Source organism: Diceros bicornis, chromosome 23, assembly GCF_020826845.1.
Source record: "Diceros bicornis minor isolate mBicDic1 chromosome 23, mDicBic1.mat.cur, whole genome shotgun sequence".
Taxonomy (NCBI): Eukaryota; Metazoa; Chordata; class Mammalia; order Perissodactyla; family Rhinocerotidae; genus Diceros; species Diceros bicornis.
The window spans coordinates 3,019,954-3,047,672 of record NC_080762.1 but is presented as its reverse complement, the minus strand read 5'-3'; the positions used below and the strand labels follow the sequence as shown (position 1 = coordinate 3,047,672).

Below are 27,719 nucleotides of genomic sequence, written 5' to 3'. Positions count from 1 at the left end.
TGCCCCACATATCAGGAGGGTTTTCCATTCTGGCTGTCACGAATGTGAGTTATTCCCATTCTGTTAAGCAGCCTATTTCTTTCTGATGGTTCTTTCCTCATGGAAAGGATAAAACATAGGGTTTTATCCTGTGTGTGTGCTGATCAATACTTAGCTGAAGACTTATTAAGGGAAATTCTTATGATTATTGGCAGAATTATTACCAATTTATAGAAGGTGAAATAAAAAGTAACATCTTAGTAATTACTTTTAGTTTTTGCCAGAAACCTTGTTACAGTTTAACGCACATTAACTAAAATGTGTACATTTTTAGTGTTCATGATAAATGCAGTTATGACCTTATTATACTTTTGGCATTCTTTAAGAAAGCATATTAAACTTTAATATGGAAATATTTAGGTTGTATTTAACTTGTGCTCAAGTGAAAAAAAAATCTGTTCTTTTTTGATCTCATACATTTTCTCAGATCTGGCCCACCTCCTGTATGCTTGGAGTGACCTTTGGCTACGTGGCTAACCTTGTTATTTCACTCCTCTGGATATACTGGAATAGAAAGCAACTTACAGGCAACTCACTGGAGCAAAAGGAGAAGCGAGTTCTCTGCAGATCCCATAGGGACTGTGCAGAACCGTGTATGGTCTAAGCCAGGCAGCCATTTGCAGCACTGGTGTTGAGGCAGTTACAACATGACGCGATTGTAGCTTTTCAAACTAAGACAGCTGAGAGATTGCACCTTCTGGTTGAAATAAAGTATTTATAATAGATTGTGGCTTCAGATATTGTTTGCTGCTTTTTGGACCTTTAGGAAACATTCTTAATGAATTTCACAGAATTCTGAGGACAGGGATTTTTTATTTTTCTTTCAAGTTTTAAACTGCTTCATTATTTATCAGAGGCCTGGGTACAGCTGTAGCATTTCATATAATTTCTGAGAGAAATGGACTGTTTTCTTGGCCACTGAAGATGCTTCTCATGTAATCAAACAATAGTTTACACATCTTGATCCTATTCTTTTTTTCCACTGTTTCTTTGGATTTAAAATTGTTATGGTAGCCTCATCAAACACAGTCTTCAAGCCCTTCTGCGTTAAAGCTGAACATTCCACACAGCAGCATGCTCCTATATCTTTTGTTCCACACATATAGGTTTTTCTTTCATATCATTCAGTCTTGCTAAAGTTTTCAGGTCACTTTGTAAATCAGAGTTCCCATTAATAACAAGGGTACATTTGGTGCATATTCCTTAAGTTCTGGTAACCACTCCTCTTTCTCATTTTGAAATGAGGCTGGATTTACCACAGAGAAGCATATATGGAAGACATCAGTCACTGGATAAGAAAACGGCCTCAGGGGAAGATCACAGTCTTCCTGTCTGGCTATGTCAGAGTCCCAGGAGGTACCACTTGCCCCCTATGGTGATGCTGACTGCATAGTGGTTAAGATGGTGGGCATATACTCCTCTGGGAAGGCATCACTGGCAGAGCTCATGAACAGGCATGTCTTGCCCACCACCCTATTGCCAACCACCATGCACTTGAGCATCAGAGCACTGGCCTGAGAGTCACGCCGTGGCTGCCCGGCCTCCAGGCCTGGTCCCCCCACCAGCCCCCACCCCAGTGCACCTTCTTACTGCCCCCAGTAATTATTTAACAAGTGAAACAAAATAAGGTTTAAGAAAGCCTCATTTCTCAATAATGTCAATTAAAGAATATTTGGTCTTTATTATTAAAACAGAAAAAAAGAGCACAAAGAAAAACGTCAGCAGAAAACTAAATTTAACAATAAATCCTGAACTGTACAGAAGTACATTACTAAATATTCAAATGATTCCTTTACTAATGGTGACATCGGGACTACATTTTATTTCATGAGAGGGAGGAATAAAGAAACATAAAGCCCTATTTCTAGCATCATGTGGTAGAAATAGACATGGCCTCTTATGATTATTTCCATGAATACTATGTAAGACAACCCTAAAGATATTCATAAAAAGGAAACCAAGGTCCTGTTATTTTTAACTGATCTTATCTAGATAATAATAGATTAAGAAAACAGAGATAAAGAAAGTAAATAATTGCACAAAGTTTATTGTCTCTGTACCAGACAAACTATCTGTTCCTATCCTGCTATATAATGCTAGTATATGTGAACCTTAAATACCTCATCAAACAAATATTTGAAAATATTTAATTCTAGATAGCTTCTGGTAAAGTAACTACCAAGAGTAATGGAAAGAGTACCAAACTAGGAACCAAGACAGTGAGTTTCCAGTCCTGTCTGCACTCCAAAGCTAAAGTATATCAGAAAACGCTCAGACTGGATGCCTGTCAACCACGGGGTTTGAAGCAAATGAGATGTGGCATACCTTCCAGCTTTAACATTCTATCATGCCAGGTACTCAAAGAACTATTCCAAAAGTACAGCATTCACAGATTTTAAAGTAAATTCAAAATATTAACTTGTTGGGTAATAGTGTGGCTGTATTATTTGTGGTCATACATGAATTGGAAAAGCTTATTTGATTGCTGCAATACCACACAGGAAAAGCCTCCTAGTAATAATTAAAGAACAATAATGATAAAGCATTTCTTCTGAATTTACCATTTGGAAATACTTCTTTCTTCTTTGACAAACAGGAATGATTTGACCTTTGGACTTCACAAATAAAGCTACTCACTTTTTATGGTGATTGGTATCAATTAAACCGAATTTTTCTTACTGGAAATCACAAATCACATACTTTGTTACAGTGAATCATAAGTGCTTCATTGAAACAGCTCCATCTTTTTATTGGTTATTTCCTTAAAAAATATCAAGAGAATGATGCAGACCTTTACAGAATGGACTATAGACCTTTTTTGTTAGTAAAGAAAAACGATAGTGTACTTTAAATTTCTTTCTTGGGAGGGATAGCAAAAGGCGAATTATGAGTCATTGGTTTAGATTAGTTCTCAAAGTGTGGTCTCCAGACCAGCAGTGGCAACACTACCTGAAAACGTGTTAGCCATGCACATTCTTGGGCCCCACTGCAGACTAACTGAAATCATACATTGCACGTATGGGCCCCGCCATCTATTTTAACAAGACTTTCAGGTGATTCTGGTGCACTGCCAGTTCAGTTAATACTTTATTTCAATGATCTACTTTATAAAACATGTACACTTATTTTCTGCACATATTAAGTATGCAACTGAACAGGTAAGAAACATAATTTAAAAATAAAGCCAAATCTGAGAACAAACTGTTCCTGGCAAAATTTAAAAAAGCTAACCTGTTCCTCCTTTCCTCTTAGTTTTATTTGTCTTGCTCAGTTTCCCTCTTGTCTCACCGAAATGCTGACTAGCTCCAGATCTGAGTAATTTAACATCTACTTTGTCATTTTTTCAACAAGCTCATGTTCAAACCGCAACTAGGAGTCATAGCAAACACTTCTTAGGTTTCCCTACAACCTCTTAAGGATTAGTGAAATTTTTAAAATAGAAAAACAAGCAAAATTGAAAGATTAAATCTGTTCAGCCAGCAATAATTATTAGGTACTATTGTGTCTGAGCTACTCTCACAGGCTGGGGGGACAGCAGTGAACAAGAGAGAAATCCCTGCCCTCCCTCAGGAAGCTTCTGCTTTACTGGATGTTTCATTGTTTGTGGGCTGACGGCCCTTTTCAAGGGATACCTTTAATATCTGCACAACTTACTTTCCTGTTTCTTTACTTTAAGTTGTCAATAAATATTACCAGGATACAGGCTGATAATGAATATCAAAATAATTTACTTATGAATTACTTCAGAAAAGTATAATGAATTTCTCTAAATTTTCTTAATGAACCATGAGCCATGAGTAAATATGAAATTACTAGTAAAAAAGAACTAGACGCAGACAGTATTTTTAAACAAAAATCAATTCAAGTATTTGCAAATAACATTATTAGGTTGCTAACAGCAATAACTAGACAGACATCAATAATTAACTGCTCATCTTATTTAAACACTGAGGCTTGTCTATTTCTAATTCTAATGTCAATCCAAATATTCTAGGAAAAGCTCATGTACACTCATGCGAACATTTGGTTTAGTGGGGAAGAAGATAAGAATATAATAATAGAAGAATAATGAAGAAGCTTAATGGAGAATGTCCCCACTTTAGCATATAATTCTTATTGTGATACATTGGAGATATATGCAGCTGAGTAGGAGGCTCTAAAACTTACCCAACAGTATTTCAAATGGCAAAACAGAAATCAGCAAATAGAATTCTTAAGAAGCAAATGGAAAACTCTGAGCTTAAGAACAACTGAGTAGAGAGGAAGCACTTCCGGAATGGGGGAGTAACGAATACTGGCTCTTCCATAAGAGCAAGAACACTAGCAAAAATGGTCAAAATCAACTTTTTAAGAATTCTGAAAATTAGCCAAAGGATTACAACAATCCAAGGAGCATGTATTCATGAAAAACAGTTGAATCTTGGTAAAATCAGCAAGCTTCGTGGCGTTTTAACCCACCAAATTCCCATTACCCTCTTGCCAGCTCCACGGTAGCCTTAAAAACCAACAGACTCATAACTATGGTAACTGTGAAAACTAGTGGGCTAGCAGTCACTGGAGAGGGCAGAACAGAATGCCTCCCAAGCCCCTCCTCCAGAAAAGTGCCATTATGTGACCTATGTGGCAGCCCCTGAAAAGTGCCATTCTCAGGGCTCGTCTTCATTTGATATGACTCAGACCCAGCTGTGTGAACAGCTGTATCCCTAGGGCATTTGTCAAAAACAATCAGTGGCAACTTAGATGGTGATACAAGTTAGGACAAACAAGGGGCTGACCAAAAAATCAAAATGAAAAACTGGGGAATGATATGTGTACAGAGTACTCTGAAAAGCTGCAACACATTCCTGGAAATCTAGAAGACCATGTACATGTGCAGGACTGTGTGTACGCCCATGGAAGACCAGAGAAGGCTCTAATCTTTCACCTCTGGCTGACCTTGACAGTCTAGCAAGCAGAAAGTGAAGTTTAAGTAAGGCAGAGTTATAAACTGCCTATTGAAGCACTGAAAACATGTCCTAACACACACAGCAGCCCCTTGGAAAAGGCTGAAGGACTTGGTTCCAGGCATTTAAGGAAATCTCTGTCCAATCATTAGCTGACCACTAGGTTAACCAAGCTGACACTTCAGTGGTTGCACAACACAAAAAATACAGACTTTACAGAATTACTCCAGGAAAGTCACTAACTAAACAAACGCTAACAATAACAAAAATGACAAGCCATGGGGAGGTGGGGGTAGAGAATCTGATTTCAAGGTTTGTCACATTATATTATCTCAAATGTCCAGTTATCAACAAGAAATTACGAGACATGTAAAGAAAGAGTAAACTGTAACCCTATACAGGAACCAAAGAAGTCAACAGAAACTGTCCCTGAGAAAGCCCAGATATTGGATTTACTAGACAAAGATTTTAAATCAGTATATATATGTTCAAAGACCAAAGGAAACCAAATAAAAAATAAAAAAATAAAAGATAATTTATTAGGAATTTATTTAGGAAAAAAATAAAAATTCTTGAGTTGAAAAGCACAATGTTCACTAGAGGGGCTCAACAGTAGATATGAATTGGCAGAGGAAAGAATCAGTGAACTTTTAAGATAAGTAAATTGAGATTATCTAGTCTGAGGAACAGAAAGAAAAAAGAATGAAGAAAAATGACAGAGCCTCAGAGATCTATAGGATGCTGTTAAGTGCACCAACATATGCATAATGGGAGTCCCAGAAGGAGAGGAAACAGAGAAAGGGGAGAAAAAATATTTGAAGAAATAATGGCCAGAAACTTCCCAAATTTGATGAAAAACATTAATCTGCACAACCAAGAAGCTACACAAATTCTAAGTAGGCTAAACTCAAAAAGATCCACACCTAGCCATATCATAGTGAAACTGTTGAAAACCAAAGACAAAGAATCTTGAAAGTAGCAAGAGAAAAACAATTCAACACATAGAAGGGATTCTCAATAAGATTAACAATATACTTCTCACCAGAAACCTTGGAGGTCAGAAGTTAGTAGGATGAAGCTTTCGACATTTAGTGTTGAAAGAAGACTCAACCTACTATTCCATATCCAGCAAAAGTATTCTTTAAATGAAAGGAGAAATTAACACTTTCCCAGATAAATGATAACAGAGAGTTCGTTGCTAGCACACCTACTCTTAGAGAAAAACTGATGGAAGCCCTTCAGACTGAAACAAAAGGGCACTTGACAGTAACTAAAATCCACATAGAAAAATAAAGAGCACTAGTAAAGGTAACAACATAGGCAAATATAAAAGATGGTATAAATGCATGTATTTTGGTAACTCCTCTCCATTTGATTTAAGATTACTTTCTAAAGAAATCATTATAAAAATGTGTCAATGGGCTTACAATGTCTAAAGATGTACTTTGCATGACAATAATGGCACAAAGGAGGCAGAAGGGAAAAGAACTGTATTAGAGCAAAGTTTTTACATCCTACTGAAATTAGGTTGGTATTAATCCAAACTGGATTGTTTAAGTCAAGACGTTAATTGTAATTCTCAGGGTAAACACTAAGAAAACAACTCAAGAAAATATACAAAAATAAAACAGGGAATTAAAATAGTACAGTAAAAAATTTAACCCCAAAAAAGGGAGTAATGAAGGAATAAAGGAACCAAAATATAAGAGACATAAAGAAAACAAAGCTTGTAGACTTAATTCTATCTTATCAGTAATTACACTAAATGTAAATGGAGTAAACATTCCAAACAGAAATCAGAGATTATCAGAATGGGAAAAAAACACAGGATATAACTATATGCTGTCTACAAGAGGAACATTTTAGATTTAAGGACAAAAAAAGTTGAAAAGGATGAAAAAGGTATACTATACAAACAAAAATCAAAAGAGAACTGGAGTGATTATTCTGATATCAGGAAAAATAAAATTTAAGACTAAAACTGTCAGTAGAGACAAAATAGGACATTTTAAATGATAAAACGGTCAATCAAGAAGACAAAAATAAGTATAAATATATATGCACCTAATACAGCCTCAAAACGCAAAGGCAACACTGACAGAACTGAAATATGAAATAGAAAATTCAACAACAATAGTTGGAGACTTCAATATCCCACTTTCTATGAATAGAACTAGACAGAAGATCAACATGGAAACAGAAGACTTGATCAACACTATAAACCAACTAAATCTAGCAGACGTCTATAGAACACCCCACCGAATAAAAGCAGGATACATATTCTTCTTAAGTGCACACAGAACATTCTCTAGGGTAGACAATATGCTAGGCCATAAAACAAGCCTTTAAAAAAGAACTGAGGGCTGGCCCCGTGGCTTAGTGGTTAAGTGCTCGTGCTCCGCTACTGGCGGCCTGGGTTCGGATCCCGGGCGTGCACTGATGCACCGCTTCTCCATCCATGCTGAGGCTGCGTCCCACATACAGCAACTAGACAGCTGTGCAACTATGACATACAACTATCTACTGGGGCTTTGGGGGAAAAAAAAAAGGAGGAGGACTGGCAATAGATGTTAGCTCAGAGCCGGTGTTCCTCAGCAAAATGAGGAGGATTAGCATGGATGTTAGCTCAGGGCTGATCTTCCTCACAAAAAAATAAATAATAAATAAATAAATAAATAAAACCTGAAATCATAGAAAGTATGTTCTCCAACCACAATGAAATGAAATAGAAATCAGTTACAGGAAGACATTTGGGAAATTCACAAATGTGTGGAAATTATACAACACACTCCTAAATAACCAATGGGTCAAAGAAGAAACCACCAGGGAAATTAGAAAAGGATAAACGAAAAGATAAACACAACATACCAAAATGTATGGGGTGCAGCAAAGAAGTTGATTTAAGGAAATTTTATAGCTGTAAATGCTTTTACTGAGAAGAAAGATATCAAGTCAATAGCCTAACTTTATATCTAAAACCAGAAAAATAAAACTAAACCCAAAGCAAGCAGAAGGAAGAAAACGATAAACATTAGGATGGAAATAAATGAAATAGAAAAAGAATAGAGAAAATCAACAAAACCAAAAATTTGTTCTTTGAGAGATCAAGAAAATAAACAAAACTTTAGCTAGACTGACCAAGGGGTGGGGGAAAGAAAAAGTAACACCCAAATTAATAAAATCAGGAATGAAAAAGAAGATATCACTACTGGCCCCAGAGAAATAGAAAGGATTATAAGAGAGTGCTATCATCAATCATATGCTAACAAATTAAATAGCCTAGATGAAAGGGACAAATTCCTAGAAAGAAAATCTGAATAGATCTGTAAGAGTAAAGAGATTAAATCGGCAATCAAAAAACTTCGCACAAAGAAAAGCCCAGGCATAGATGCATCATTGTTGAATTGTATCAAGTGTTTAAATAAGAAATAACATCAGTCTTTGACAAACTCCTCCAAAAAAAAAAAGAGAAACGAACACTTTCCAACTCATTCTATGGAGTCAGTATTATTGGGCTTCCAAAACTAGACAAGAAAAGAAAACTACAGACTAAGATCTCTTATGAATACTGATGTAAAAGCATCAACAAAATACTAGCAAACAGAATCTACAACATATAAGAGGATTATGCACCATGACCAAGTGGGATTTAACCCAGAATGATAGGTTGGTTTAACATATGAAAATCAGTCAATGTAACAGACCACATTAATACCAGTAAGGACAAAACCCACATAATTATCTCAACAGATACAGAAAAAGTATTTAACAAAATCCAACATCCTTTCCTGATAAAAACTCTTAACAAAATAAGAATACAAGGAAACTTCCTCAACCTGATAAAGGCTATGTACAAAAATGCACAGCTAACAACATACTTAATGGTCAAAGACTGAATGTTTTCCCCCTAAGATTAGGAATAAAATAAGACAAAAACATCTACTCCTGCCACTTCAACACGTACTGGAGAGTCTAGCCAGGAAAATTAAGCAAGGAAAAAAAAAGGCATCCAGATGGAAAGGAAAAAGTAGAACTATCTCTATTAGGAGATGACATGGTCTTGGCACACAATCTCAAGAAATCTATGAAAAAACCCAAAAACATCTTTTAGAATTAATAAATTCAGCAAAGGTGCAGAATACAAGATCAGTATAAAAAATCAAGTATATTTCTATACATGAGTAATGAACAATCTGAATATAAAACCAATTCCATTTGTAATAGTGTAAAAAAGAATAAAATACTTAAAATAAAAGTCTAAGACTGATATACTAAAAACCACAAAATATCATTGAAAGAAAGTAAACATGACCTAAATAAACTGAAAGACCCATGTTAACAGATTGGAAGACTTAATATTACTAGGATGAAAATATTTTTCAATTTTGATCTACAGATTCAATGCAATCCCTAGCAAAAATTTTGCAGAAATTGAGAACGTGATCATAAAATTCATATGGAAATGCAAGGGACCTAGAATAGCCAAAAAAATCTGGAAAAAGAACGAAGCTGGAGGACACACCCTGATTTTAAAACTTACTACAAAGCTACAGTAATTAAAACAGTAGATTACTGGGGCTGGCCCCATGGTATAGCGGTTAAGTGCGTGCGCTCTGATGCTGGCGGCCTGGGTTCAGATCCTGGGCGTGCACTGACACACCGTTTGTCAGGCCATGCTGCGGCAGCGTCCCACATAAAGTGGAGGAAGATCAGCATGGATATTAGCTCAGGGCCAGTCTTCTGCAGCAAAAAGAAGAGGATTGGCATGGATGTTAGCTCAGGGCTGATCTTCCTCACAAAAAATAAAAACAAAAAAAAAACCAAAAAAAACCCCCAGTAGATTACTGACCTAAAGATAGGCATATGGATCCATGCAATAGAATTGAGAGTCCAGACACACACCTTTACATTCATGGTCATTTCATTTTTCACAAGGGTGTCAAGACCATTAAATGGGGAAAGAACAGTCTTTTCAACAAACGGTGCTGGGAAAACTGGATAGCCACAGGCACAAAAATAAAGTTGCATCTCTAACTCACATCATACACAACGATTAACTCAAAATGGATTACAGACCTAAAGGTAAGAGCTAAATGTATAAAGCTCTCCTAAGAAGACATAGGAGTCAATCTTTGTGACCTTGGATCAGACAATGGTTTCTTAGATATGATATCAAAAGCACAAGTGACAAAAGAAAAACAGTAGATAAATTAGACTTTATAAAAATTTGTGCTTCAAATGACACGATCAAGAAAGAGAAAAGACTACCTGCCGAATGAGAGAAAATACCTGCAAATCATATATCTGATAAGAGACTTGTATCCAGAGTATATAAAAAACTCTTACAAGTCAATAATAAAAAGACAAATCCAATTAGATATAAATATATATTTATATCATATTTATACATTTGATTTTTATATAATATATATATTTATATACCATATGCCTGGCACATGGTAAGTACTTAGAAAGTCTTAGGTATAATTATTATTATTTCACTTCTTAAGTTCTTTGAGTTATCGTAGAGGAATGGCATTTTGTGATAAATATTTCTGTAGGACATCCACAACTATAAACGTGATCCTATTTTCCAAATTAAATACTTCATCTCCATTTCTAAAAACAAAAATTTATTTCTACATTTGGTATAATAAGCTCTGAATCCAATATATATAACATGTGTATTTATTTAAAAACATATCTAATTTATATAATTATATAGTAAAATATAATTATGATTTGCCCAATTAGAAAATGGGCAAAGGATTTGAATAGATTCTCCAAAGAAGATATACAAATAGCACTTCAAAAGATGCTCACATCATTAGTTATTAAGGACATGCAAATAAAAATCACAAGACACCACTTCCCACCCACGATGAACGGCTATAATAAAAATGACAATAAAAAGTGTTGGTGAGGATGTGGAGAAATTGAAACTCTCAGACATGGCTGGTGGGACTGTAAAAAGGTTCAGCCACTCTGCAGAACATTTTGGCAGTTCCTCAAAATGCTGAACATAGAGTTACTATACGACATAGCAATTCCACTACAAAATATATATCCAAGGGAACTGAAAACATGTACACACAAAAACCTGTACACAAATGTTCATATAGCATGTTCATAATAGCTAAAAATGGAAGTGACCCAAATGCTCATCAATGGATTAACAGATAAATAAAATGTGGTATATTCATATAATAGAACATTATTCAGCCATAAAAAAGAATGAAATTCTGTTGCATGCTACAACATGGATGAACTTTGAAAATATTATGCGAAGTGAAAGACACCAGATACGAAAGCCAGATACATACAACATACGCTATGATTGCATTTATAAAAAATGTCCAGAAGAGGCAAATCCACAGAAATAGAAAGTAGATTAGTTATTTGTCAGGGGCTAGGGAGAGAAGGCAATAGAGGCAGGGTGATTACTGATGAGTATGGGATTTTTTTGGGGGAGGATATGTTTTAAAATTAGAGAGTGGTGAAGGTTGCAAAACTCTGTGAATAAACTAAAACCCACTGAATTGTAGATTTTAAAAGGATAAGTTTTATGCTAGGTGAATTATATCCAAATAAAGCTGTTACTTAAAAAAATTATAGAAATTATGGTTATGGAAGTTGAAGGTGGTTATGATGAATAACGCAACAGATATAAGCAAAAATACAGAGATGGAGACCATAGCTCTCCATGTGGGAGAAGACAGCCTTGATTCTGGCTATGGCAATGGACAAGAGAGATTAGACTGTGAAAATATAAAGGAAGGAGAAGGCACTACATGTGAGACATAATAAAGAGAGAGCTTAATATATGACCAAGGTTTTGTTGGTAAGAACTAAGCAGCTGGTAATACCAGTGACAGAAAATTAAAGTGGAAAGGCCCAATGAAAGTCCCAGGGAAGAGAGGAATTTTATGGAGCTATACTTATTTTTAGGTTTTTTGGGTTACCAAACGGGTAACAGCCTAAGTACTTATTATAAAGATTTTTCTAGTAGAATGGAGAAAAGAAAGAACAATTAAGATTAGAAACATCAACTGAAGCATCATTCATACTTAGGTATCAGCTGAAACTTAAGCGTACAGAATGAGCTTTACAAGTAGGTCTGAAGGAGGAAGGGACGAAGCCCAACCACCTCGTTCTTGGGTGACACTCACAATTACCTTCTCATTCCTTCACTCCTGCTCTTCACACAGCTGTCTGTGGCATGTGGGTAGCACAGTTTGAAGTGCAGCAGGTGTTTGTAATTTCCTTTCTCAAGGTCACAGGTGACTCTGCCAGCGCACTAGAAAACCACAGCTTCTGGGCCCCTTTCTTCCCACCAAACCCCAAGATCCCCTTCTCACATCCAGATTACTCTCTGCCACTTATGTGTCTTTAAACCACCCAACAGCTACTAGAATTGAAGTGCTACTATCCCAGGAAATCCACTAAGACTCTATCCACTAACCTCAAATCATATCTGATTAAAACTTCTTGGTAGGTGGATGGGATGTTTCCCAAGAAAAATTTTTGTAACTGGTTTTCTTAGATAATTTCCATGGCAGATTTATTAAAAGGGGTGTATCTGTATTTGGCTGTGTCCCCTCCTCAAATCAAGGCCTTCATGATCCTGTTTAGCTGTCACTCTGGCCAACCTTTCCAGTAGTGCTCAGCTATCTACACCCTTCATTACCATCCCCTGCCTAGTCCCATTCCAAGTGACAGTGATGATACAAAGATCAGATGAGATAACATACAGTATGGAGCAGGGCTTTTAAAACCGTGTATTGTTTTTATAAGTGTTAACTGCTGTTTATATTACTTGACCTGCTCCCCATTCCCAGAGAATCTGCCTTGTGCCACTGAGTGGAGTTTAATGGTTTATTCACATAAAATGATTGGGCTTTTAGGGAGTTAATATTTTTGGCTCATCTACTATAACACATTAACACATTCAATTTAAATGTTTCTAGAAGACTCTTAAAGACCTTTTGTGTTTCAGTTTCCCTAACGGCAAATGATAATAATAACACTTTTACCTTACAGAATTATTATGACATTCAAGTGAGATAACCTACATAAAACATTTTGCACAGTGTCTATACATAGTAAGAGCCCAATAAACGTTACAGTCATGCGTCGCTTAATGACGGGAATACCTTCTGAGAAATGCGTCGTTAGATGATGTCGTTGTTCGAACATCATAGAGTGTCCTTAAACAAATCTAGATGGTATAGCCTACTGCACACCTAGGCTCTATGGTACTAATCTTATGAGACCACTGTCCTATACGTGGTCCATCGTTGACTGAAACATCGTTATGTGGTGCATGACTATATTACTATTCAACTCCTAAAGTTCTCTGAGTCATCATAGAGGAATGGTGTTTTCTAGTAAAATATTTCTGTAGAACACCCACAACTATAAACGTGACAATCTTTTCTGCCATAAGATATTACCAGGCAGAGATACGGTGACAAGAAAACTTTATGAAGTTTCAATAAAAACACAGAACAAGAAGTTCCACTTCCTCTAGGGATTTATCTCACTTAATCTTCATGCATCAAACTAATCTGTGACCCAATTATGTGGTTATACCAAGAGGTGTCTGCGTTACTGACTGCTGTGCTGCTATCTCTGCCAAAGACTGATCTCTGGGGACACCGAGATACTGCAGGATAAAGAGCATCACAGGAACGAGAAAGGTGGCGAAGTAGTATATGCTTATCAAGGCAAAAAAGAATCTATGGAACGTTAGTAGTGGCAGATGGTAAATGTCCATCCAGGCAGGAAAAACAGATCTCTAGTTTGACAACTTTTTATTAAATTTCTTCCCAAATGGAAAAAAATATTCCATAAGATAATGAGAGTTCAATTTTTTCTTTTCTAATTGTTTCCTTCGTTTTATGGCATGATCAACTCAAATATTGGCTTCTGCCATGGACTATATTAATGCTTCCTTAAAGGGATCAAATTTTATATTGTTTGGAAGGAAAATTTCAAGTAATTACCAAATCTTATTTTAAAAGACATGCAAGTAAATGCTTTGCTTAAGCATAATGCAATGTAACACTGAAATTGCTTCTAAATAATAATATCCCCCAAACAAAAAGACCTATAAAAACTTAAACTGCTCGCAAGTAAAGAAATTGTTCCCATTTTGATTTTGCTCACTGTTCACTGTTCCTCTAATGTTTTGAATAAAGACAATTAATAAGGGGCATAAAATTTGTCAGTGTTAGAGAGTTTGGGAGAGGGCTATTACCATAAGCTGGAAAAAATCAGGATTCAAAAGAATTTTGACAGACTGGATAGTGAGTCAAAAATAAACTGATGAAATTCACCAAGGATAAACAGAGAGCTTTGCACTTAGGGTCAAACAGTGATAGCTAAGAGCTGGGAAGTTATTGTGTGCTGGACACTGTGCTCAGTATATGAAACAACTGAGCAACACAAATGAAGTCGGGGCTATTATCATTTCCACTCTAGAGGTGAGGGTACTGAGGCACAGACATGTATAATGGGAAATATGTCTTGACAGCACATCTTTAGGACATGAAGGAGTTATGGTAGGTCATAATACAATATCAAACACAGTATCTAGATTACAGAAATCAATAATACCACCACATTTTTCACATCACAATTAGAATATTAAGTCCAGTTCTGGATGCCCCTTTTCCAAAGAATGTGAACAAATTGGAAGAGAATATATTAAGATAAGTAGAAGAAAATGGATATATTGAGCCTAAAAAAGAGAAGATCAAGATAAAATAGATGCTCTCAAACATCTTAAAAGCTGCATGTATAGAAGAGGAAACTGATTTCTTCTATGATGGTCTAGAAGCAGAGAAGAGCTAAGATACTAATCATTTGTAGCAAAGTACAAAACTTGAGTAATTTATGAAAACACAGTGTTTATAAGGTAGAACTAGTTTTTGTTTTCCAGGAAAAAATGTATCCACAAGTAAGGGGACTTTTTTTTTAGTAACTGGTGACCCATCTTTCTCTTATGTTGAAGCTAAACGACTAGAAATGTGTAGAGATTAGAAATGTCTCAATACTCTTATCACAATATCTCATCATTAGCAGACAATGTTGTCTTGGAAAAGTCTCGATGCAAATATCAAGAACTCCAGAGGCTCTTAGGTAACATGTTAATTAAAAAAGAAAACCATCTCCTGGCTCTATATTTATTATCTGTGTGATCCTACGCAAGCCTCTTCACTTTTCAGTGCCTCAGTTTCTTAATTTAGAAAACAGGAACAATGATACCTACATAAGAATTATGCAGATGAAAACAAAGTAGATATCAAGATACACTGGTAACATACTAAGTATTCAACACACGTGTATCATTAATGTTCACAACAAAGCATTAGTAAGTTAAATAATAATTTGATATAATTATGATTAACTTATTCTTGGAGATTCAGGATCGGCATGAATATCAGTTAAATAACAATAGCTAGTAACATTTTGTGCAATGCACTGCAGAGTGCTCAAACTGTAGTGCTGAACAAGAACATGCAAAATCCCTCTTTTGATGGAGTATACATCTCACTAGGGGAGACAAAATTTCATAATTTTTTATAGGCTTTTCTGCTATAAAGCCTCACATTCTGTAACACTGTGAACTACAATATTGGGGCTTATGGAAAAAATGCAGTTGTTGCAGACTACTTACAATCTACGGAACTTTATAATCAGGGTGCTCACAGAAACAATGACAATCCTAATCAAAGCACTAATGCCGTCCTGGCATTTGTAGCCAGCATGACTGTCAGTCAGTCTCCATCCTCTGCATCCAAGAGATCTCCTTTGAAACGCAGGTCCTTCAAAGAATTTATTTTCAACAGAGACCAGTTTATCAAAACTAAAAATCCATTCCAGGTTTTAGTCTTTGTTAATCAAACAAACCAATTTTTTGAAATTAGGGGAAATGTCTTGGCAGTTTCTTCATTTGTACTTGCAGTTACTGACGCTGTTTACATTAGCCACGAACAAAGGCACTTCGGCTTTTTCTAAGATTGCTCAGTCTTTCCATTGGATTGTGAGAAAGCTGCCTCTGATTGCTTTAACATTTACAATGTGCAGAAAAATTCTTCTGCATTCACACTGACACCATTCACGTCTTCATTAACTGCACACAGGCTAATCTGTATCGTGGAAATACAGACTGTACTTACGATGACAGCAAATGTTCTAGGCAGGGCGTATCGCCACCTCCCCTGTGTGGCATGTGAGAGGCTCCTGTCTTCCCAGTTGAAGTTCCTGAGGGAGCAGACTCCCTTCCAGCACTTGCTTTTTGCTGCTCTCAGGGAAAATGACCAAAACAATTCCTCTGGAGTAAGGTCTTACGGGAACCACGTATTCATATTTCTAGATAGCTCACTGGCTTAACTAAGAAAGTTTCTCAGCTAGAGTCTAAAATGGAATGTTTTTAATTTCTTTAGTTTTCTAATGCTTTAGATGTACTGTTTTAACATATTTATGCCCTTTTGAACTGTTTTTGATTCATGGTTTTGATTAGCCTGTTGCTGAAGTTCTATCAGGTTGTATAATGGAACATGCCTTTTCTTGTGTTAGGAAAAATAACCAAAGAGTTTGAAATGGACAAAAAAGGTTACTGGGTGTTCTTCAGCAGCACACTGGGTAGCCTGACTGGTGCCCTCTCTCTTTCCCACTGTGTTACACGTGCACAGCTATCTGGACGCCACATCCCAGTGCTTGGCCTCATTTCACCAAGCACTGGGCTTACGAAGGGGGAAAGATTTGGTCCTAGTGTGAAGGGACTTAGTTTTTGATCCACTGAAGACAATCAACCTATGTCCACTAATTAAGCTGCATGGAATTCCCAATAGCAATAGTGGTGATGGGTTTTGGTTCCATGACTTGGTGAACATAACTGCTGTGTGTCTGTAATACATGGAAGTGAATTCTAACTGAATCCTGAGAATAGGAAGAATGAGAGAAATGATGAGAGAGCATTCAAAAAAATGATTACCAGAGATTTGCTTAGTTTTTCTGCTTTAATATGTTGTCCTGGAACAGTAAGAGCAGCTGAAAAAGATTCACAGAACTTTAGACCCAAAGGAGGATTTAAAAGATTAACTTCTTCAGCCTTCTTCATTTCACCAACTAGAAAGGTCATTCCCTTTGAAGGGGCCCTCCCACACAGCCCTGCATTCCTCCTCTGTCAGATGTAAAATCCAGCCTGTACCCTTCTCCTGTCCCGTTTATGTTGCTGCATCCTGCCTTTTACCTGAGAAATGTTTATTCTGAATGTAATAATGTTGCATAAATGCCAAAATTTAATTTTTAACTTTTGAAGAACATGGAAAAAGACCCTTTACTTCACATTCTACATAGGTTCATCTCATGGTTGCCCTTTTGGCCAAATGCTACTTTCTTTTGTGAAATAAGTCAGCAACATACCCAAAAGGCTAAGTTAACTGCTGTTCTATTTTCCATCCACCTCTTGTGACAGGCTTCCGGAGTTGCTTCCAGTTCATCATGCCTCCCAGTGTCACCCTCTAGCTTCCTTTCTAGGGCCCTGTTCCCACTCTCTCGAACATTTCTGGATACCTATGATAGCACACAAATTCCCTTCAGTTCCACACTCCCCTGGCTGCCAAGATGCTACACTATTCTAGGTCTCCTATGTCTCTTCTCTCTTTATCTGTCTTCTGTGAAGGCTCTTCTTCCAACCTTTTGAATATGAAGATCCCTCAAGTCCAGCTGGATCTTTGCTCTTATTTATTTCTATAGTTTCAGCACATATCCATTTAAGCACTATCTACTGACAGTTTATAAGCAGTGGTGAATAAGACAGACATATGGTCCCTGCTTTCATGGAACTTACATCCTACTGAGGAAGACAGGTGATAAGGAAACAACTAAATAAAAAATTACAAATTGAGCTAAGTATTAAAAAGGAAAAAACAAGGTGCAATAATAAAGATTAAGTGGAGAGTATCTATACCTCAGATAGTGTGGTGAAGGAACATCCTTTGAAAAGCTGACATTTACTAGGATCTAAAGAAAAAGCCTGTTATGCAAAAGGCTGTGTATATTCCTGGCAGAGAGACCAAATGTTCAAAGGCCTATAGGTGAGTGGGAGAAAGCTTGGCTGTGCGCAAGAAACTCAGAGTGGGGAGTTTCATTAGGTGACAGAGAAGAGGCAGGCAGAGACCAGAAAATGCAAGGCTCTACAGGCCCTGGGAAAGGATTTGGGTCTTATTCTAAACGTAAGGAGAAGTTACTGAAGAGTGTTCAGCAGGACGATAACCCATTCTGACTTACATCTTAAAAAGATCACTCTGGCTGTCCTGACATACAGAACTGATGAATAGGGTGACTGATCACACATTCAGGGGTGCCCAAGGTAGTCCCAGCTATGCCTGTTGTCCTGGTATAACTGGACGTCCGCATCAACTCCAAGCGAGAGTCACAAGATGCAGTAAATAAATACATACATAATAAAACAAAGTTCAAAAATGCAAAAAGAAAAAGCAAGAAGGTTGGTCAAGACATAGACAGGCCGTTGTGGCAACCTTCATCAGAGTCCCTGATGTCCCTGACCTAGCTGGGACTCTGGGGTCCCCTCTTTGCTTCTGGACCTAGTTTTACTTCTCAGGCTTGGTATATGTTCTTATCCTTAATGTCTGGCCATCTCTTGTGATTAAATAATATTCAATATCTGGTATACAGAAATATACTGAGTGTATATTCAGTGCAATGTATACTGAGTGCAATGTATCTCCACTCATTTATTCCTCACAACAATCCTTGAGGCAGGAATTATCATCCCCACCTACAGATGAGGAAATTGAAGTACAAAGGGGTAAAGAAACTTGCCTACAGTCTTATGGAGCAAAAGTGGCTGAACCTGGACGTGACATCAGGTAATTTGGTTCTGGACTCAGTGCTCTTAACCCCTCTTCCAACACTGCTTCTCAGTGAGAGAGTGCAAGTAGCTGCTTAGGGAACTGCAAGCAGCTCAGAGGCCAGAGTGAGTATTGGGGAAAAGCTGGAAACAAGATTAGAAATGTAGCAGAAGGGCTTCAGCTCAGTTTTCAACTGGCAGGAGATGGGTACACCGCTGAATCATTAATGCATGATCCTACATATGATCTGGATAAACAGCTCTGTGGAGAATGGATCTGGGAGGTGAGGAGGAGACTGCTTGCTGACTCAGCTTCTTCTAAACACTGGATATCTGTCTCCTTCTTGGACCGGCCTTCCGACACCTGTTGTGAAGAATCTGCTTGCTCCCTGCCCGTGATGATATGTATGACTTCCCACAACCTAGGCCTGAGCCTCTGACTACTGGATCTCCCTCCTGGACCCCAGAGCTGGAGGTGGCTCCATCAAGCACAATAAATTTATATCTCCAAACTCATGCTCTTCTGAGATCCAAGACTATATTCTCAGTTCTGTGCTGAACATTTTTACTTGTTCATGACGTCTGGTTACCTGAAATTTAACACGTCTCAAATGAAATCCATTATGCTCTGAAAATCATCCTTCAGTCCTGTTTTTTAAAAAATAATCTGTTAATGGAGTCAACATTCTCTCAGTAACCTATGTCTGCAGTCTTGCAATCATTTTTTACCACTTTTCTTTTGAGGCCCCATCGTCAGTTCTAATCTCTAAATCTTTCTCATAAGCATACCATCTATTTCCATTTCCATTGCCCCTTCCTTGATTCAGACCCTTACCACCTCAAATGTGGATTACAGTGGCTACACAGCTCACACACCTTCTTCCTATCTCCACCCACCTGCAATTTCATAAGCTGTTTTTATTTTAATCTTTTAAAAACATTACCCCCTTGATCAAATTATTCTCATGCTCAAATGCCTTACTATCGTTTATACTGATAAAGGCTAATTCTTGACCTAACATCTACTAATCTTCATATATCATGCCCAAATTACCTTTCTAATCTTTGACCTCATGTTCTTAAATACTCTCCTCTTCAGTCAAACTATCTATCCATCTATAAACTGTGTGTACTTTCCTTCTCCTATGATCTCCAGCCACACTGCTACTCTAGTCTAGAACATTCTATCCCCTTTTAAATCCCATCCTTCCTTTATGATCTACTTTAGCACCTTCCTACACTAAACCACCTTCCCAAACCACTCCAGTCCTGGGAACTCCTCTAGCGCTCACGGCTACCCTGTCTCCTGTACTCGAGCACAAGCAGCCTCATGACATGACATCTGCTCCACATTGCTCTGAACATCTGCCCATGTCATGTGTTGGCATTTAACTGTCTACAGCTCACTTTTCTAATGAGACCAAGAGCTACTCAAAGACACAAAGCACGTGTTGTACTTTGTATTTCTACTTTTCCCATACCTACCCAGTGCTTGGTACTGTACTATCTTGTGCACACTGTGTACCTAATGCTTGCTGATAATTTAGAAAATAAATTTAGATTATGCCACTGTTATAGTTCTCCAGTAATATGAAATTTTCAGAATTTTAAAAGTTTGTCAGGTATAAAAATTTAGCAAAGTCAAAAGAGAATTTGACTTTGGGGAAAGAAGTCAAAAGGGAAAGAAGTCTAAGAAAAACATAAATGTCAGTGGAATATGCTAATTGGAAAAATCAACATAAGCTCCTTAATTTACATGTGACGAGAAAAAACTAATGTACAGATACTTAAGAAAAATGCTATACTAGGGACAATTCGTCTTAAAGGAGAACCTAATTTGCATTTATATTTGAATTTCAATAGAATTGCTTTGAATTGCTACTTGATTGATAAGTGAAAACAGACTCTTTTATGACTTAAGTTATAAAACCTTATAGTTCATCAGTTCCCTCTCCACCCTGCAATTACCTGCAGGAAGAGATTGGCCATAGGTTCTATTTTATGAGTTTTATAGGGGCACATTCATCCCAGTTTACATACTATGAATTCTTGGAAAATTCTATAGATTGGAGAAAATAAAGTGCTTCCTTTGGATCAAAGACATTTCAGTTGAACTCATGTGTTTATCCATAAAAAAGCTGCCCCAAAGATTATGTTAAACTGTGAAAGACATGTTTTACATAAATATATGTATACAGTATACTATACTAATATGTAATAATGCAATATATAGCAATCTTGTGAACCTACAGAGTGGGCAAAACAATGACAACAATCCAACAACAAAAACAACTCAAATGTATAGAGGAAGGACAGGTATTATATGATCCAAGAGTCTCAGAATAAAATTTAATTTGTGTGATTCAGATCAGTACATGTATGACTAAGTTTAGTACTGAGGGCAAGCAACATCGCAAACATCTCAGATATATTTTCAGAATAATAAAATACTCTACAACAGATTAAAGTTTACTACTGATGAAAAATTATGTGACAAAAATTTATCAGTCAAACCCTTAGAAAACCCAGGAGTGTGACTGCAGAACGAAGGAACTAATAGCATGTTCACTGGTCTTATAACGATAAAGAACAATGAGTCCACATTTAAATTTCCAATCAAGCTAGGATACTTACATTCCTAATAATTAATGCAACATTTAGATAAGAATGGCAAAAGTGTTCCATAACTGGTATAATCCGGATGAGACAGCCTGGATTTTGTTTCAACCTGTTGTGGTAGAAGTGTAGACTTCTGTAAAAATGCAAGTTGTAATTTTATAAACTGCCAAAAAATCCATTTGTTAAAAGAAAATTTGGGGACCAGCCCCGCGGCATAGCGGTTAAGTGCGTGCGCTCTGCTGCTGGCGGCCCAGGTTCGGCTCCCGGGCGCGCACCGATGGACCGCTTGTCAGGCCACGCTGTGGCGGCGTCCTATATAAAGTGGAGGAAGATGGGCACAGATGTTAGCCCAGGGCCAGGTTTCCTCAGCAAAAAGAGGAAGATTGGCATGGATGCTAGCTCAGGGCTGATCTTCCTCACACACACAAAAAAGAAAATTTGTTCACATTAACCAGGGCTGTGGGATCAGTGAATAAAATAAAAAGAAACAAGTAATATTAGTGTTACAGGTTTGGAATGCAGGAGCTTTACAAAAATCACCAATTGATTACAATAGGCCATATCGATGTTATTTGAATTTTCTATCAGTTTTCACTGGAAGAGATTCAAAAATAATTCTCCTCGAATCACTAAAAATTCTTTATATATTCAGTGGGGCTTACCATGTTTTAATTCCACCAGAAAATATGAAAAGCTATGGGAACTGCTGTGCATATGATTGTACATTAAAGGACACGTATTTTTGTTTTAACTATGTTCCTCGTGTAATAACCTCAAATAAGAAAAGACCAAACATGTAGGGGGAAGACTTCCTTATGCTAGTTGCTATTTCTCTTTGATTTGCAAATAAGTCCGTCATTTAAAGTAAATACAGACTCAAGCCTGTGCTGACTTAACTATTAACTAACTTTTATACGCTGCCTTTCAGGGTTCACAGTGACCTCTGATTAATCTGAGTCTGACATTATCCTTAACTTGCTGTAGGCTATAAGCAGGTGCAGCAACTAGTTCTTAAAGTGGCATGATCTAATTATTTTCATATAATCTGATATTATGATTGCCTAATGACTTATTTGCTTTTCCTACAATAGTAAAGTGTCTGAGTGAATACCATTCAGGACAAGAATAGTGAAAAGAAAGCCACACATTTAAACATAAAACCTGAACTAAGACATTAGGTATAAAGAAAAGAAAATCTATAATACGCTAGCAGGCAAAACAGACTACCTACACAAAAGAATAACTATCAGGCTGATGTCCAATGTCTCTCCCGAAATACTAAACGCTAGAAGGAAAAAGATCATCAATTTCCGCAATGTTTTGAGGGTAAAAGCTTATATCTGAATAATTAAAAACCCTGGCAAGCTGTCTTATGCAAAGACAACTTTACTGACAGATATTTTAAAATATGTAGACTCAGATAATAAACATCTTAAATAATATTTCTTGAAAAAATAACTTTTAGAAACGAACAAAATTAAGAGTTCAGAATGCAAAAAAAAAAATGAGTAGTGATTATAAATTATAGTCAGTTACGAAGAAAGGTTTGATTCTTTTTGATGGAGGGTGTCATGCCATGTGGGATATTCTGTTTTACTTTCTCTCCAACAGATATGGTATTATTTATGCCAGAAAGAATTAAATTCCAAACAAAAAATTAAAGTTCATATAATAATGAAAAAAAAAAGGGGAACAAGTAAATTAAAAAGAGAGTGAGAGAGAACACAGAACCAAGGGGCAGAGGCTGTTTTGTTCTCAGGCTAACCTACATTTACTCAAAGAACACTGCGTCGCGTCGCAGTGCTCCAGGATCAAACTATCCTCTGTAACCACATATTTCCTGAAGCGTTCATTCCAACCTGGAATGTCAAGAAACACATCTTTCACTGTTCTAGAAGCTTCAGAAAGTCTCATTTCTCTCACCTGCTGAAGAGTTGTATGTAGCATGTAGCACTCTCCTAGACCCAAGCCATTCGTGGTGGTGTGTGGAGCAAGAGGGAAGTGTGTAGAGAGGTAAGCTGGACACTGGTGGTCAGGTAAGAGGTCAAGAAGTCATTCAGGGTCCCAGCCTCAGCAATTCTGAAATCCTGGCCCATTCCTTTTCTACGTTTTTCTCAGACCCCAGGAGTATCTCTCTTTTGGGCGCCAGTATCATACAAAGTTTGAACTTATAAATATCCCATTTTGTTAAATTTTTAGATAGACTTTTTCCCATTTCTTTTATCTCTAAATATTTTCTTCTCTCAAACTCTTTAAGGAAAATAAGGGCACATAGGTACAAAGGATGGAAATCAGGTAAAATTAATATTTCTGTGAAAATCAGACTGTGTCTTTCCTGAGGATCAGAGGACATTGGGTAACAGACTTGTGATTCTCTTTAGAGGTCATGGAAAAAGGGCCAAGGTTTAACTGCCAGCAAGCTGGGGGACTGTGAGGGACAGGGGTAGGAGAATCTGCTTAGTTTGTAGTAAAGAGACAGAAGGAGAGTGCAGAAAAACACATCAAAAAGGAAGCTTAGCTCAAGTCCAAACCTGGGGAACTAACAGTGTTTGGAGAGTGCCTGGATAAACCTAGTGTATTAAAACTCACTGACTCACAGAGCAGGGATGTGATTAATATATTAGGAGCTACCATTTAATAATCCAACTGGAAAAACATAATCAAAAGGCCAACAATACCTAAACTATTATGTATCAGATTCTGTTCCTAATTCACTGGAGTCATTTGGAGATCATTAGGGTACTACTGTAAACGTTAATACCATTATTTCTCATCATTTCATGAGGATTTGGTTCTCTTATTTCATCATTTAATTAATACAGGAATCTACAATCAGCCTACAGGGTAAAACAAAAAAACTGCCAGGGTGCACTTTTCTGAGTTCCAGAACGTACAAAAAAACCAGAAATGTAAACACAGGTGCTGAAGGAAAGCTTATAAGAATAAAATAAATTCAAAAGTATGTAAAATAGTCCAATGAGTATATTATTCAATTACATTAAAAATGATTTATTTCCCGCAATTGCTAATCTTCAGTTTTTTAATATTAAAGAATAAAATTTACATAATGTTATGGCTACTCTTTCAGCACACTTAACAAAGGATAACACACATTCTAGCCAAGTACTTTTTTGTGATGACGCTGATGATTATATTCTTCAAACACTAGTCTTTTCTGGAGCCCCACATATTAAGTGGTCAAACATGTTGAATTAATCATATGGATTTATTAAAAATAGAAAATGGAGTCAATTTTCCCATGAGGGAAATATTAATTATCAATAATATTAAAATATAGTTTATTACTGTCTTTATTTTCTTCAAAAAAGTATTACACAGGAAATGATGAATTGTATGGAGTACTTGAAAGACTTACTGTATAGAAAAGAAGGTTATACTTAGTGAAGAGTAAGATATACTCTAGTCTCTTATCACCTTATGAATCTTTCAAGTGAGAACTAGTAACATGTATATTTCATACAATATTGTATTCAGAGATTAAAAGGGAAATTTAATTGTCTTCCTTTTATATTATTTTCTATAAAATTATTTTCAATATAATAAATAGATACTGTAATTGTTAAATGACTTTTGTTGTCTGGTAGTAACAGAAGAGGAATGAAAGATAAGATTTTGCTTCTGTAACAATAAAGCCTAGTAACCCATACGGGAACTGAAGCATGATGGCTTTCTTTTACTGCTACAAAACACTCACTCTAAATAAAGATGTTGCTGCACAAAATAACACTCATTTTAAAGAGGGTGTAAATCAATCTGCATAAAGATTTACATTACTCATCAATACTTTATACTAAGTAGTTTTAAATTAAAAACATTGTATTTATAGCATTAACATAAACAAGTACCTGTAAAAATGACACAGTACCTTATTTTCCTCTATCTTGACAAAAATTAATGTTTTATTCATTAATTAGAAAACATGAGGTTAATTTTCTTGAAAGGATATGACTTTTGGCAAAAGGGAGATTACAAGAGTTTTCTACAATGGTATTTTGTGTCGCCATAGCCAGTATCATTTTGTAGCTTCTCATCAGTTTTAACAATGCAGAAATAGACTGCCTTACCGTTGGTGCTGTATCAACATGATGGTTACAAGGCTTTCCTTCTATGCTGATAATCCCTGTGAAAAGAAAAGGCTGTGAATATTTGCTTATTATATCTCTCCATTTTATTTTGAAAACATTTATGTCAGTAAGACCTGCCTCCTACAGCTTACAGGAAAAAAGCCTCACTTGGATGGCAGGATCCTTTAAAGTTGTATCACGAATTCTTTGGTCAGAAACAGCTGGAGGGTTTAGCTAACTAAGAGACCTGACAAGGTGAGCTAAGCCCATTTTCCCACTCAAGTGGTGTTTAGCAATAGCGCAAGATGTGTCCATATTCTGCTCTCCGCTCGAAAATTATACCATTATCTCTGCTCTGCTGCATTTCTTCCAAAAGTTTTATTTCTGACTTGAGGTCGTCAAGTTTTCATAAAGAAATATCACAAAGGCTATGAAAGGAATCACTTCCTTATTCTCTCAAAAAGAATAACTAAATCTACTTGAATTTCTCTTTGATCATCTGACTTTCTACCACGACATATTCTGCTACTTATTCAATCACCACGGAGCGTCTGAAGAAAACACAGTTCCCCTGATTTTCTCCTTTAAAATGATAATATAAACTGCTAAACTTGAGAAAAATCCTTTTACCATGTGTGGATTTATCTTTTTGTGTCCACTGTCCTCTACTGCATTTCTCTGTAATAAACAGCTTCTAAGGAGGTAACACATTGCATCTCATCTGTAAAGATACTGGCTCAAAGTCTAGGCTCAAGTTAAAAATGAACACCGGTGTGAGTCTCATTTACTTTTCAGTCTCTGTCCGTCAGCAAAGCAACATGCGAGTTAGATATCAGAACAGTTTGTTCAGATAATGTGCATGCAGGGCTGGTGAGAAGTGAGAGCTGCAACGTACTGTCGGTGGCAATTAGCAAAATTTCGAGATGAAGCAAAACTCTAGCTCCTCTCGCAGGCATTTTTAACTCATTTTCTTAAGAGATTTTCTTAAGGGATTAAGTGAGATCAACACAAAACAATCACTTTATATCACTTTGCAAGAGCATATTCAAAATAAACAAAGTACCATGAAACATGATTTTAAAAAAACATAGTTTTTGTTTCTCTGAAAAAACTCTCTCAACATCTACTGTTAGCCAGTGAAGTATAAAGCAATGTACTACCTTTATTCAATCAACTAAGATTTACTGAGTGGCTATTTACCACTCGAGTGATAAAAGATAAATCGTAAAGGATAAATTATGATTTCTGACCTAAAGAGTCTGGTAAAACACAGATGGCCTTTTTTGAAGAAACACTACAGAATAAATTAACGGTTTTGTCTGAAGTGTAATAACAAAGTCTTTAAAGTAATTTTGATGGAAAGGTACATTTTTACTCAGAGTAATATTGGCCTTGAATAAAAAAAATTTTTAAAAACCCCAAGTAAAACGTATTGGAAAACATTCAAATAATGCCGATTCTTGCTGTAAGATTTTAATAACACTGAAGTATACAGAACCAATGGTGAAACCTCCCTCCCCAGCTCCCACACTCCCACAACTCTCTCTAGCTGCAGCCACTGAGAACAGTCTGGCACGACACACTGGCCTTTAAATGAGAGGTCACATCACGGGGTTCAGGAATTAGCAACATCTCCCATGTGTGTTCTCACTATAAATAATCTGACTGCTATAGAACTGACCTAGGCTGATTACTGATTTTAAAATTCTTATCCAATTAGAAAGTAACTTCAAAAGGATGACAATAAAAAACTAAAAACCCCCAAAATCTACATCTCAGCTTATAAAATTACAAAGAAAAAAACTACACATTTTACACTTTCAATTTCAGGATAAAAATGTGTTGAAAACTAGAATTTTTAAAAGTGGATGATCAAAAGATATAATCTTAGTTTTAAATTTAGATTGCCTATTAAAACATCTTTTGGAAATACAATCATACATGTTTGTTCAAGCTTTCAATAAAGAGCATACAGAAAGGAATAAACTTGAGGAAAAATGTCCCAAAATACCTCCCTATTTTAAGTAAATTTTACCTAAAAAATCTATATTTGTATCTTATTTCACTTTTATTAAGGTATAATGATAAGTGAAAGCTCATAATAAGTAGCTTGCTGTAGTAGTCGTTTTTATGTGTCAACTTGGCCAGGCC

The 27,719-nt window shown here is 36.4% G+C and overlaps 1 protein-coding gene and 1 pseudogene across 16 annotated transcripts in view; both read right to left on the bottom strand.

The window, feature by feature from the left end:
- The window catches only part of AHI1 (Abelson helper integration site 1), a 183,334-nt gene that overhangs the window by 44,969 nt on the left and 110,646 nt on the right, over positions 1–27,719 (bottom strand). For all 16 annotated transcript variants that reach the window (XR_009223525.1, XR_009223526.1, XM_058566218.1 and 13 more), the window contains one exon: positions 25,569–25,624. Coding sequence is in view for 14 of the 16 variants with exons in the window: in XM_058566218.1 (XP_058422201.1) it covers positions 25,569–25,624 (56 nt within the window). In the remaining 2 variants the exon portion in view is untranslated. The remainder of the gene's footprint in view (positions 1–25,568; positions 25,625–27,719) is intronic.
- LOC131420632 (rho-related GTP-binding protein RhoQ-like) lies at positions 263–23,430 on the bottom strand (annotated as a pseudogene).